This window comes from Equus przewalskii, chromosome 1, assembly GCF_037783145.1.
Source record: "Equus przewalskii isolate Varuska chromosome 1, EquPr2, whole genome shotgun sequence".
Taxonomy (NCBI): domain Eukaryota; kingdom Metazoa; phylum Chordata; class Mammalia; order Perissodactyla; family Equidae; genus Equus; species Equus przewalskii.
In genome coordinates, this window is record NC_091831.1 from 6792579 (window position 1) to 6804046 (window position 11468).

Here is an 11468-nt window from a genome sequence, read left to right on the forward strand (position 1 = left end):
AAGTGCCAGCATCAAGGCAGCTTCCACCCACCTTCCAGCTCCCTGGAACAGGCTGCTCACCACGTGGAACTGTCATTCAGGGGCAGGATTCCACAGAAGGCTAGAAGTGATTTTAGAAAAATGAGGATGTTTATCCAGCAGTAGATTTTATCATCACAAGAGCATTTCAGAAGGAAGCAGCCTACGAGTCTTCTAACTCACTCTTGCGTGGTGCAACGTGCACCGTTTAATTTCTGGAGGGCTAGTTAGTCCAGAGGGCACAGCTTTGCTGTTGCCTACCTCAAGCAAATTAGAGGTCCCACTGAGGTGAGCTGAATAGAAAGGGCGAGCAAGAAATTGGATTTAGCTCCTGAAAACCATGATGTAACTGCTCCAGCGGCAGGAAGGCCAACTGCTCATTGGCTTTGAAACTGGCGTAGTGAAAAGTCTGTGATCTTAGAGTACAGACGTACTGGGGCCCTGTTTTAGGGGAAAATTTCTCTAGAGATTTTTTCCCCCTAAAACATTTCCATTTCCTTTGGGAGGCCTAGTCTTTAATAGGAGATTCTGGGAGGTGTAGACTTGGCATCTACACTGCAAACCGGCTTATTGGCTCCTGGCTGAATTCTCTCCAACAGGGATCTCCTGGTTTCTCAGATGGGGAAGCAAACGTGTGAGTGATTCTTCTGAGTGCTCAGGGTGACTGCAGAAAAGCCGCTCTGGGAGGGCCTTGTGCTAATAAGTCTGGTGTGAACTTGATTACCATTTAGATTACTTGTGCAATCAGCAAAGCGAAGCTTTGCAATCAGAGCTGGCGATAAGGGCTCCATGTGGACGAAAAAGAGCCCTTGCCCCATAAACAGCCAATCATGCCGGCAACCGACCGGGTGATCCTTGCTGCCTCCTGGTGACACTGCCAGCTGTCTGAATGTTGAGGCCACCTGTCCCTGTGTGTGTGTGTGCATGTGTGTTTTGCACACATGTGAGGTGAAGGTTATAATAAACACCTGCCTGTGTTTATAGAGATCAATGGGATGTCAACACTTGGCTTTCACTCAGCTGCTCCCCCAGAGCAGCCTCGGAAGCACCAAGATTTGGTAGCTGAGTGTTTGCTGACTTTGAAGCAGGCAAGGGCTTAAGCGTGTCTGGCTTTGCCAAGTGAAATTAGCAACAGGCCTGTAGTTTGGATATAATAATGAGCCAGACACAGAGACTCAGGGTTAAGAAAATAATAATAAAAAGAATTTTCCAGAAATACAGAAATGAGCAACTTACTTTAGTAATTTTATTTTTAAAATAATTCTTCTGTTTGAATGATAATGGGAAGTAAATACTACTCTAGTTCTTTCTCCTCCACATTAGTGAATTAGAATACACAAAGCTTCAAGGAAAATTCATGAAAGACCCATAAGTGGGCTGAAAGTTGTTCTCACCAGTCACTTTAATTTTATAAAGGCAGAATTTTCATTAAAAGGGAATTGATAGATGGGATTTCACTGTATGTTTGAAGAAAGCGCGTGCAGGTTGAGGTCCATCCCGTGAAACGAGGTCCCTAACGGGTCCTGCCGCGTGTGTCTTGAAGAACTCTCTCTTGCTGCAGGCAGGTCCCTGTGGTCCTGCTGCATTTCCACCTGGGCTCCCCTTCCCCCCAGCCCTCCTGCTGCTGTCCGGGGACCCCTCTCTTTCTCAAGACGCAGCGCGGCTGTCGCCTACTGTGCGGTCTTCCCAGCCCCGCCTCTTCCCTGGTGGACAGAGCATTCTCCCATGAGCCCTCTCCCTGTGCAGATGTTGGTCCTGGCACCTAAAGGTTCTCACCCTTTGAGCCCTTAGTCTTATTTGTGTCCCTACTGCAGAGCACCAAAGAAGTGAAAGGTTAACTGTCATCACATGAGTGGTGACTCAAACCCAAAGCCTGGGAGCCATCCTGACTCTTCTCTCCCAGCCCCGCACTCACTTTGTTCAGTGTGGAGTGCTGAGTCCTCCCACCGCTCGGCCTGTGCTGAGCACTGCCGTCTCTCATTTACCGCTGCAGCCACCTGGTCTGTCTCCCTGCTGCCATATTTGCATCCCCTCCACCCAGTTCGTGCTCTGAGCAGCCGCTAGAGTCATCTTTTAACAATGTAAATCAGATCTCCCATTTAAAACCCCACGTGACTCTCCATCTCTCTTACTCTAAGGAAAACCCCTTAACAGGCCTGTAAAAGGCAACATGGGTGTTTCCCGATTCTGGTGCACATTAGAATCATCTGGAGATTCCGGTCCAGATTCCAATACTTACACATGGGAATCTGGTGAAACTCCCCAGGTGGTGGTACAGTGTGACCTGGGTGGAGGACCACTGCTGCCCTGCTCCTGCCCCTCTACCTGCCTGGCTTCACGTCATGCTCTCATGCCACCCTCCCTCCCTCACGCTGCATACACCATGGCTCTCACTCCTCCTGCCTGAGGAGGAGTTCATTGTTCCCTCTACCCAACCCCCTTCACCCAGATCCTCTGCTGGCTCTTGTCATTCCTGTCATGGTTTAACTATCTCCTCCCCGAGGGGCCTTCCTGACCGCCCAGGTCCCCCCGACCTCATGGCCTGGTTTCCTTTTCTTCGGAGTACTTGCCTCATATTCTGTAGGTTGTTTGTTAGTTATTTGACTCCTCCCTCAACAAGTGAGTCTCATGGTGGCAGGATCTTATCTATTTTTTTCTTCTGAGCATCACCTGGCAACAGAGTAGTTGCTCATTAAAGGTAGAAGGATGGCGTATAAGAAAAAGGAATTTTGAATTGGTCTCATGGGAAATGAACTAGCACTTTCAGGGTTCCTGTCATGCAGATTCTGCAACCATGGGTTGGTGGCCAAGTTCTGAAGTGAAGAGCATGTGTGGCCGGAGCTGGGCTGATTCGGGCTGAAACCCAGGTCTGCCACTCACTCGTTCAATGTGTGCACCTGAGCAGGAACCACTCAGCCCTTTGAACTTTGATTTCCCCAATCTGAAAATACGAAAAAATCATGAGTGTGTCATAGGGTTGGTATGAAGATCAAGGGAGACCATGTAAGGAAGCATCCTAAGCGCTGGCAGCATTATTACCGATAATAATGCCGCTTTGCTGCGCTGCTCCCTCCCCCTCCCTTTCCACTTCCTCCCCGAGACAGACCCTGGATAGTAGGTGCCTTCTTTGAGCTCTGGTGAGTCTGGGAGCCCTTAGCAACCACTTGCTTTGTTTCAAACAACCTCCTCCAGGCAGGAAGCACCTCCCTTTCTTCCTTTCGCTTTCCTCCTGGCCAGAAAGGCCCCACTAGTCACCAGACGGGCTTGCTGCTGTTACGAAAACTCAAAGTCAACGGCACCCAACATGCACACGCTTCCCCAAGGTGCGGGTGGTGCCCGGCAGTGGGGGAGGGCCCTTGTGGAGACAGACCTGTCTGTTTTGCACCTCACAGGGGCTGCTGGGCCCAGACTTGAAACTTCTGCTGAGACACAGCAGGCCAAAGAGAGTTCAGAAAACAAAACAGTGGAGGTGCCAAATAGCTCACATTTGCTTTTGTTTCCTCTTGGAAATGAAACCAAGGCTTCATTGTGGTATCAGGTGCTCTAAAGAAACAAACTCAAAAAAAAAAAAACCCAAAACAAACAACTAATTTCTGAGATAGACCACATGCAACTGGATTGAGCTTATAAGAATGCAACAAACACAATTTTTATTCCCTTGGGACCCCATCTGCCTGCATTAGCCTCACCCTGACTTTGAGTAGCTCCTGAGGAATGCTAATCCAGACTTGAGCCAAGACCCTGACTGCCTTAAGGAGACTCCCCATTTCTTTGGGAATGCCGTTGGGATCTTCCCGAGGCCCCGCGCTCTGGCCTGGCCCTGTCTGTAGTGACAGCCAAGGGTGGGCACTGGGAGGTGTCTCAGCACATCACAGACTTCATGGTGATGTTGACTGCTCCTCATTCTTGTGGCCCGGTGCCTTTCCAAACACTGGGGACAATGTCCCTTAACTGGGAAAATTCTTCTGATTTCTTTCCCCTTTCTCCTATTTCTTCTTTGAATCTCGTCTTTGAAGTTAAGTAATGGTGCCATTTTTTTCTTTAATATCTCCACAGAATACAAGCTTAGCTGCTGTGTGCTTTCCGTATCGTAAATTGGTAGCCATGTTTGTTATATTTCTCCAGAGGGAAATAATCCCTTAGTATCCTGTCTCTACCCCACCTTCTTGTATATTCCTGTAAAATTCTGCTTATTCTCAAGCCTGAGAAGTCTTTGGTGGCTCCACTGGAGTGTTAAGCAACGGGGACAGGCCCAGGTGGAGGAGATTAATAGAAATATGCCAGGTCTTTGCTGGGGATCCCAGGAGCCCACTTCAACTCTGCAATATGGAGCAAGGATGCTGAGTTGCCTGTCTGCTTGTGCTGAATGAAGGTGGTGAGCTGGTTACTGTCCAGGTGTTCCAGAAAGTGTGGCAGCTGCTCAGACACACCTCCATGCAGTGAGCACCCCAGGAGCATTTTTGTGTGCCAGACTCTTGGCTAATCTATCTGGCTCAGAGCCTCATGGGAATTTCAGTTATTGTTAAAGGGTTTACACTATTTTTTTAAACAAATACTATTTTTAAGATGTGCCATCTGTAAACATCGTTGTGATTAGTAATATATAATTATGTTGAAAAACATTCCAGACTCATAGTGATTTCTAGCCACAGTGCACTTTCTCAGGCACGGGACACTAGACGGGCTTTACTGTTAAGTTGTGATCCATCACATTTTCTGATGCTGGAAAGGGGCGATCCTTCCACTAGGACAGATGCAGAGGCTGAGCACCCCGATGGAGGCCCAGAGGTGAAAGCGCCTGCTCTCAATGCTCTAGTGAGAGCTGGGAGACTTCCTTGTCCTTGGAGGCACCAAAAACCTGGGGGGGTGGGGGGGGTTGTGTGTGGGACAACTGCACACCCAGCACCAGGCACCCAGGTTGACACTGAAGCCCATTTTAGTGCCACCTGGCATTGCCCCCAGCAAACCCTGACTCTATTGCTGAATGGAGCCTGCAAAGCAGCCGCTGTCCATAAAGTATGTCAGATGCTAACCTGGTCCTTCATGCTCATATTGGACCACTGCCAAGACCAACCTGGTGGTTGTCGATTTCAATACAAGCGTTTATGGCATATGAGTGTCTACTGAGTCCGGCAGTATTCGTAACAGGCTGGGGCTTAGGTTAAGGGTCAGTGACGGAGTGTGAACTAAGTCTGCTGCAATGTTTCTCTAAAAACGTGCGACATCCATACCTTCTGAATTAATCCTCTTTCCATTTTTTCCAGATAACTTGTTCAAACCCAAAGAAAGGTACATTTCAGAGAAGGAGATGCACATGCGATCTAAAAGGTACTCGGTTATCTTGTGAGGTTGAAGAAAGCAGGGGAGGAGGGAGTCAGGATCCATGCGCTGTACAACAGGGCCACTATTTCTGGGTCCATGTTTAAGGTCTGAGATCTTCTTGGCCGTGAATTTGAAAAGTTGGCTAAAAGAAGTGCAGTTGTTGAATTGTGCCCCTGAACATTAATGCCATTCTTGGAAAAACCTTAGGAAAGTGGTGGGTCTTGGATTCTGAACCAATCCAGTAATTGGTCTCTAAGAGATCCCTGGACTCATAATGGGGACACTTCTGCACATTCTCATCATCGCCCTGGGCAGGTGCTGTTTGTCACTGTGCGCCTTTGAAAGTAATTTTATGAGGATGAGAGAAGCTGCTTCTCCTGAGGGCCTCCACAGTGGCAGGGCCTGCAGGAAAGACCCAAATTTGGAAGCCAATGGCATGTAGTAGCCAGCGAGGCCACACAGGGCCACGGGCCAGCCTTCCTGGCACTCCATCCCCAGTGGGCTTGGCGGCCCTGTGGCCAGCAAACTCGACCTGTTCTCCTGGGCTGGTTGCTATTCTAGACGCCCTCTAATTCTCACCAACCTGATGCCCACCAAGGCTGCCATTCTTTCTGAGACCTGGCCTCCTAACCAAAATGTAATAGCCCGATAGCGTTGGCCAAGTTTATGCTAGTGAAATGTCATTAGTTTTAAAAAAGTACCTAGCACTGGGAAGAATTATAATAATTGAACCCAATTGATAGTGCACTTAGAGAAACCACTGAAACAGGAAGAATGTGTTTCTCCCCACTCCAGGCACAAAATCTCTGCTTTTCCCGTGAGAGGTAATATTAGGTTGTTTTTGTGATAGTTAGCCAACTTTCATCATCTGTGGGAAACCTCTTCGTAAAAAAAAAAGCCAAAGTCACGAGAAGGGGGACCATCCCATTAACGACCTGATTCACAGCATTCTAACTGGGGCTTTTAAAGGGCCTCTGGGTTTTAAGACTTGCTGTTTCAGAAGTGCAAAGTTGCATATACCTCATGCCAAAAGCATTCCTTTCTCAATTTAACGAAAAGATTCAGCCAAATCTTCCCCTCCCAGTCCCTAAACCCACCACTGCTATTATGGAGCCACACAATTAAGATAATAGATCTCAAAGCAGCATTACAGAGAGCATTACCCTATTATTTTACAAAAGGGGACACTGAGGCTGGAGAGGACAAATGAGCTGGGTGAAGCTGCACCCACATGATTGGCTTCCCCAGCCAGAAGCCAGGTCTCCTGTGATGGAGTCAGTAACTGGGTTTTCACTCTGCTCTGTGGGCTGTGCCCTGGGGGGCTCTGACCCTGGCTCTCAGACCCCACTCACCCGCAGAATCACACCAGAGCTTTCTTTTCTTTTGTATTCTTTGTTATTAATTGTATTGTTAAATTAAATTCTTTTTTTCTTTTTTGAGGAAGATTAGCCCTGAGCTAACTGCTGCCGATCCTCCTCTTTTTTCTGAGGAAGACTGGCCCTGAGCTAACATCTGTGCCCATCTTCCTCTACTTTATATGTGGGACGCCTGCCACAGCATGGCACACCCGGGATCCAAACCGGAGAACCCCTGGCCGCCGAAGTGTGCACTTAACCGCTGTGCCACGGGGCCGGCCCCTAAATTAAATTTTCATTTTAAAAAATTCCAACAATGGTGATAAAGCCAAAGTCCCTTGTAACCAACTGTCCGTCTTCCCACTGCACTGCCCAGCCCCGGTTCCATCTCCAGGGACACCCACAGTTATCAGCCTCCTGTGTGTCCTTCCAGGCCGTTTCTATCTGAATTTTTATCTGAAACTCCCCATAGGATTCAGACAGTCAGCATCAGGAAGAGGGGTCTCGATGGATCTGAAGGGATTTCCACTGGGGAGCTTTGGGATAGTCAGCTTTCCTACTGATGCCTTACCATCTTCCCCCTGGTCCTTCCTAGAATAGCTCCTGGGTGTGGCAGCCATGTGTTCATTTATTCATTCAAACCATATCGATGTCCACAGTGTGCCAGGCACTGTGCTAGGCACAAGCATGTCCCGGGTTACTTTAGCTGCATGGTTGGGGGACAATGTTGCATAAAGTCACACAGACTGAGGTTTGAAACCCAGCCCACCCTTAGCCAGCTGAGGGACTTTACAAGGCTCCTGACCTTGCTGGGACCTCATATGCCAGCAGGACACTATAGGCCCCTTCCAACTGTCATGAGGATTAAATGAGAATATTTGTGTCAGATGATTAACCTAATGCCCAATAACCAAGATAATGTCGCCTGATTTAGTCGCCATCAATATTTTTATACTTTGTAATTATTATTTTAACAGTGGAACCTGTTAAACAAATTGTGTCTGGCTTTCAAACATGAGAGAAAATGAAAAAGAGATGTTTAGCCAAGTCCACATATATAGCAATTCAAAAGCTTGGGGTACAGTGACTCCACTGTGTCCATGATTCTAGCAGAAATGCTGTTTGGCATCAGTACATAAATAGTTTCTGTTAGGAGGTGGGAAAGAAGGATCCAGAAGAAGGATCCCTCAGGCCCTTGTAACTTGGAAGCTCCTAGTTTTATACCAGGACAAGAACATAATACTCATGGCTGAGATGTAGTTGGAAACAGCTGAATTAGGAATGCTATAGCTGAAGAGGTAAACACACACACAGTTATGTGTGTTATTCCAGTATAATTCTTGACACTTTCATTTATTTGCTGCTCCTCTTCTAATTCACAGGGAGGCAAAAACTGAGGGGCAAAAATGTATTTGGGGGCAAGTTTATGCTGAGAGTGGCGAAACAGTGGGGTTGGAATCTCATTTTACAAGCAAGTAGTTCACTAGCATAGAGAATGGAGGGACAAGAAAAGTGACTTCTAAATAAATAACCAGCCTCTCCAGCCGGGCCCTGGCTGGGGCTCGGCCTGGCGCCGTCCCTGCCCCACAGCCCCGTTCTGGAGACTGTCAGGGAAGCCCCTGGTCTGGGCGTCTCACAGATCAGGGACACGGCCACGTGCAGCCGATCTTGCCTTTGAAATGGAAGCGCCTGCTGACGAGACAGGACGCAGACCCACACCAGGCACACCTTGTCTTGCTACCATTCAAAATATTTTCTGAATCTGTTTCAGAATCTATAATAACTTGCCAGAAGTTAAAAAGAAAAAAGAAGAGCAAAAGAAAAGAGTGATCTTACAGAGCAACAGACTCCGTGCCGAAGTCTTCAAAAAGGTAACGGCCTGGCCGCCAGCAGGTGTGATGTGTGTGTGGCGCACAGATGCTGAGTCTGAACTTGACGTCTCTGTCTCCTACTTCCCTAGCAATTACTGGACCAGCTCCTTCAAAGGAACGCAGTCTAACCCAGGCTGCCCCGATGACCCACTGCCTGGACCCGGGATGACTTCAAATGCTGGATAAACCATTAAACTTAGTGTTCTCTTCACGACATGAAACATTTATTTTACTTTTTTTTCCATAAAGGAAAACATAGCTTCCTGAATTGCTGACCCAAACCAAGCAGAAACAACAACCCTCGAGGAAATGGGTCAGCAGACTGTTGTGGGGTGATCGACTCAACGTGACCCACTAAATGCAGTCTCTTCATTTTTTTACTTCAGATTTTATCTTTTGCTTCAGATTTTCCCCCCATACCATTTCCACCCAGGCAGAAGGGCCTCATACACTCTCGTGGGCTTAGATCCCTGGGGGTTAGTTTTTTTCATCAAATTTCTGGGACCCAGATCCATCACTTTTTAAAAACCAACCGCAACTTCTGCCAGTCCTGCAAACTCCAAACTTTGGGTCATCACATGGTATGTCTGAGAGTGCTCTGGATGCGTGCACCACGTAATTCCAGAAGCTGGCTTCGACAGTAAGTGGGTGCTCTGCCAGAGACTGGGGAGGTCTGTTTCTTCATGACCTGGGGTGGTCAGACAGCCCTCGCCACCCCCACACACACGCCAGCGCCTTTCTTCATTTAAGAGTCTATTTCCACAGAAGCTATGAGGGCAGAATTGGCTGAAAAAAATCATAGGTAACTCCAGTGTTTTTTCTGCAACCACACCCCCCCCGCCTCCAAAAAGCTATGTTGCTAAAAATGACCTGATGGCTCCAACTCTGCCATTCGTTCTTCCAAACATTTACAATGTCCATTATTTATAAATGTGTATTTGGGGAGTTAAGAACAAGCTAGCTTTTACCAAAAATGGAAATAAATGCAATTATTTCAAGAATTAAAGTGTTTCTCTGCTACGTATTCTGTGCTGGGAACTGAGCAGCACTGTAGGTGACGCTCAATCAGACATGCTGCCAGGGCCCAGCGGGGCCTCTGAGCTGCTCCTCCGCCACCCTCTCACCACCCCGGAGCCCGGGTCAGCAGCCTTGTTCTTCCCAACGCCCTGGAAGAGAAGGTGTTCTCAGAGAGCTGGCATGAGAGAAGCAGGGGAACTGTTGAGAGCAAGGTTTAGGACCCCGACCACCCAAAACTCACTAGGAACCTCCCAGGAACAAGGAGGAAGTTTGGAGGATTAAGCAGGAGCCCTGGGGACACCTCTGACCCCATCCTGAGGTAGCCACCCTCCTTCCCTTTTCCCACTGCTGCCTACACCATACCTCTTTCTAGAATGCCTTTCCTCTACGTGTCTGCTGGAAAACTCTTTAAAAAAACTCAGCCCCTGGGCTCTTGTCTGATGCCTTCCCTGCCCTGCACTCCAGTGCAAATTGGCACTTCAGCATTTGCACATTTTGTGGGGACCTGTGCCATCTTGCCCACATGAGACGATCGAACAACACTATCAAGGGCAGAGAGTGGGATTCACATCCAGGCTGTACTGCTCCCTGGTCTCTGCCCTTAGGCAAGGGTATCTGGCCGGATCGTATCGGAGAGAGAAACCACACAGTGAGCTGAGCAGGGCAGCTTAAAGTATATAATTATTAACCATAACAGAGGATAGCAGTACTGAGGGATTGGCTAGTGATGGGCACAGAGAATTCAAAAGAAGACAGTAGGAATAGCGGATAAAAAAAGACAGTGTTAGCCCAGAAAGAGTATCTTTTCTACCCCTGGGCTGTGACATAGATATTGTTGGCAAGGGGATGGTTGTGGCTGGCAGGTGACAGAGAAGTTTCTGTGGTGCCATGCCAATGCAACCTGTTCAAAATGTGCCCTCTAGAACTTGCCAGAGATCCACTCTCTAGGATGCATGGGGAGCTGTCTCGTCGGAGGCACTCTGCTACAGTACCACCCAAGGGAGGGTCTGGGGGGGGGCGGGGGGAAGCAGCCGGCCACCGCGTGTCACCAGCTTCATGTTGCAGTAAACCACTGAGCGAGTTGCTCCAGGTCCAGGAAGCGACACCCTGTTTCTCCGGCAGTGTCTCTCCAGCAACTTCTACTGACAAAGCTTCCCACTGTGCCCGTGGGCAGAGGGGAAACATTTAAAGGGCCCGGATCCATTTTAACAGAGCAGGCAAAAAGGGTGAATTTGGAGATAGGAAATAATAAAACCCAAAACTGGCACAGCAGGTTATTCATCTTTGCCTCAGTTTCCTCATCTACACAATGGAGATCATGATAGTGCCTCCTCCAGAGGGTTGTTATGGAAATAGAATAAGTCGGTGTGAGTTGGGTGCTTAGAAGAGTGTCTGGCTCAAGCAAATACAACACGAATGTTTCATGTCGTACGTCTGCAGATGTGGAGGCTGGAGTGTCCTGAGCAGCCCTTGAGCACAGCGGCTGTGAATTGTTCATTCTCATAATCCCTCAGTTTGGCTCTGAGAAAATGCCCCCAAAAGACTGTTGAAGTTGTGGGTGTTGCTACAGCAAAAATCAGTCATGCAAACGAGATGCTTCACCAACTTATTTTGTTTCCTCTCAAGCTCTTCTTTCTCTTAGAAACAATTTCAACAGCACAGTTAAGCTTACCCTTAAGGTTAATTCCAGCTTTCTTAAACTTTTTAGTCCTCTTCTGGGATGCTACACCGAATTTCTATTTATATTTTTTAATGTGTTTTTTTTAAAAAAAAACATTTTTAATCAAATCTATGATATTAATTCAGGACAATCTTCCTTCCATACCTTTTTCTTGTTTTTCTTTAATATCTTCAGAGAGTTTCCAAAGCTTTTCCTAACCAATAA

The 11468-nt window shown here is 47.8% G+C and overlaps 1 protein-coding gene across 13 annotated transcripts in view; it reads left to right on the forward strand.

The window, feature by feature from the left end:
* C1H10orf90 (chromosome 1 C10orf90 homolog) overlaps nt 1-9572 on the forward strand; it is a 212552-nt gene extending 202980 nt beyond the window's left edge. For all 13 annotated transcript variants that reach the window (XM_070567428.1, XM_070566828.1, XM_070566910.1 and 10 more), the window contains 3 exons: nt 5283-5346; nt 8467-8566; nt 8656-9572. In XM_070567428.1, coding sequence (XP_070423529.1) covers nt 5283-5346; nt 8467-8566; nt 8656-8694 — 203 coding nt within the window. In that variant the 3' untranslated portion in view covers nt 8695-9572. The remainder of the gene's footprint in view (nt 1-5282; nt 5347-8466; nt 8567-8655) is intronic.
* Nucleotides 9573-11468: the final 1896 nt, after the last annotated feature.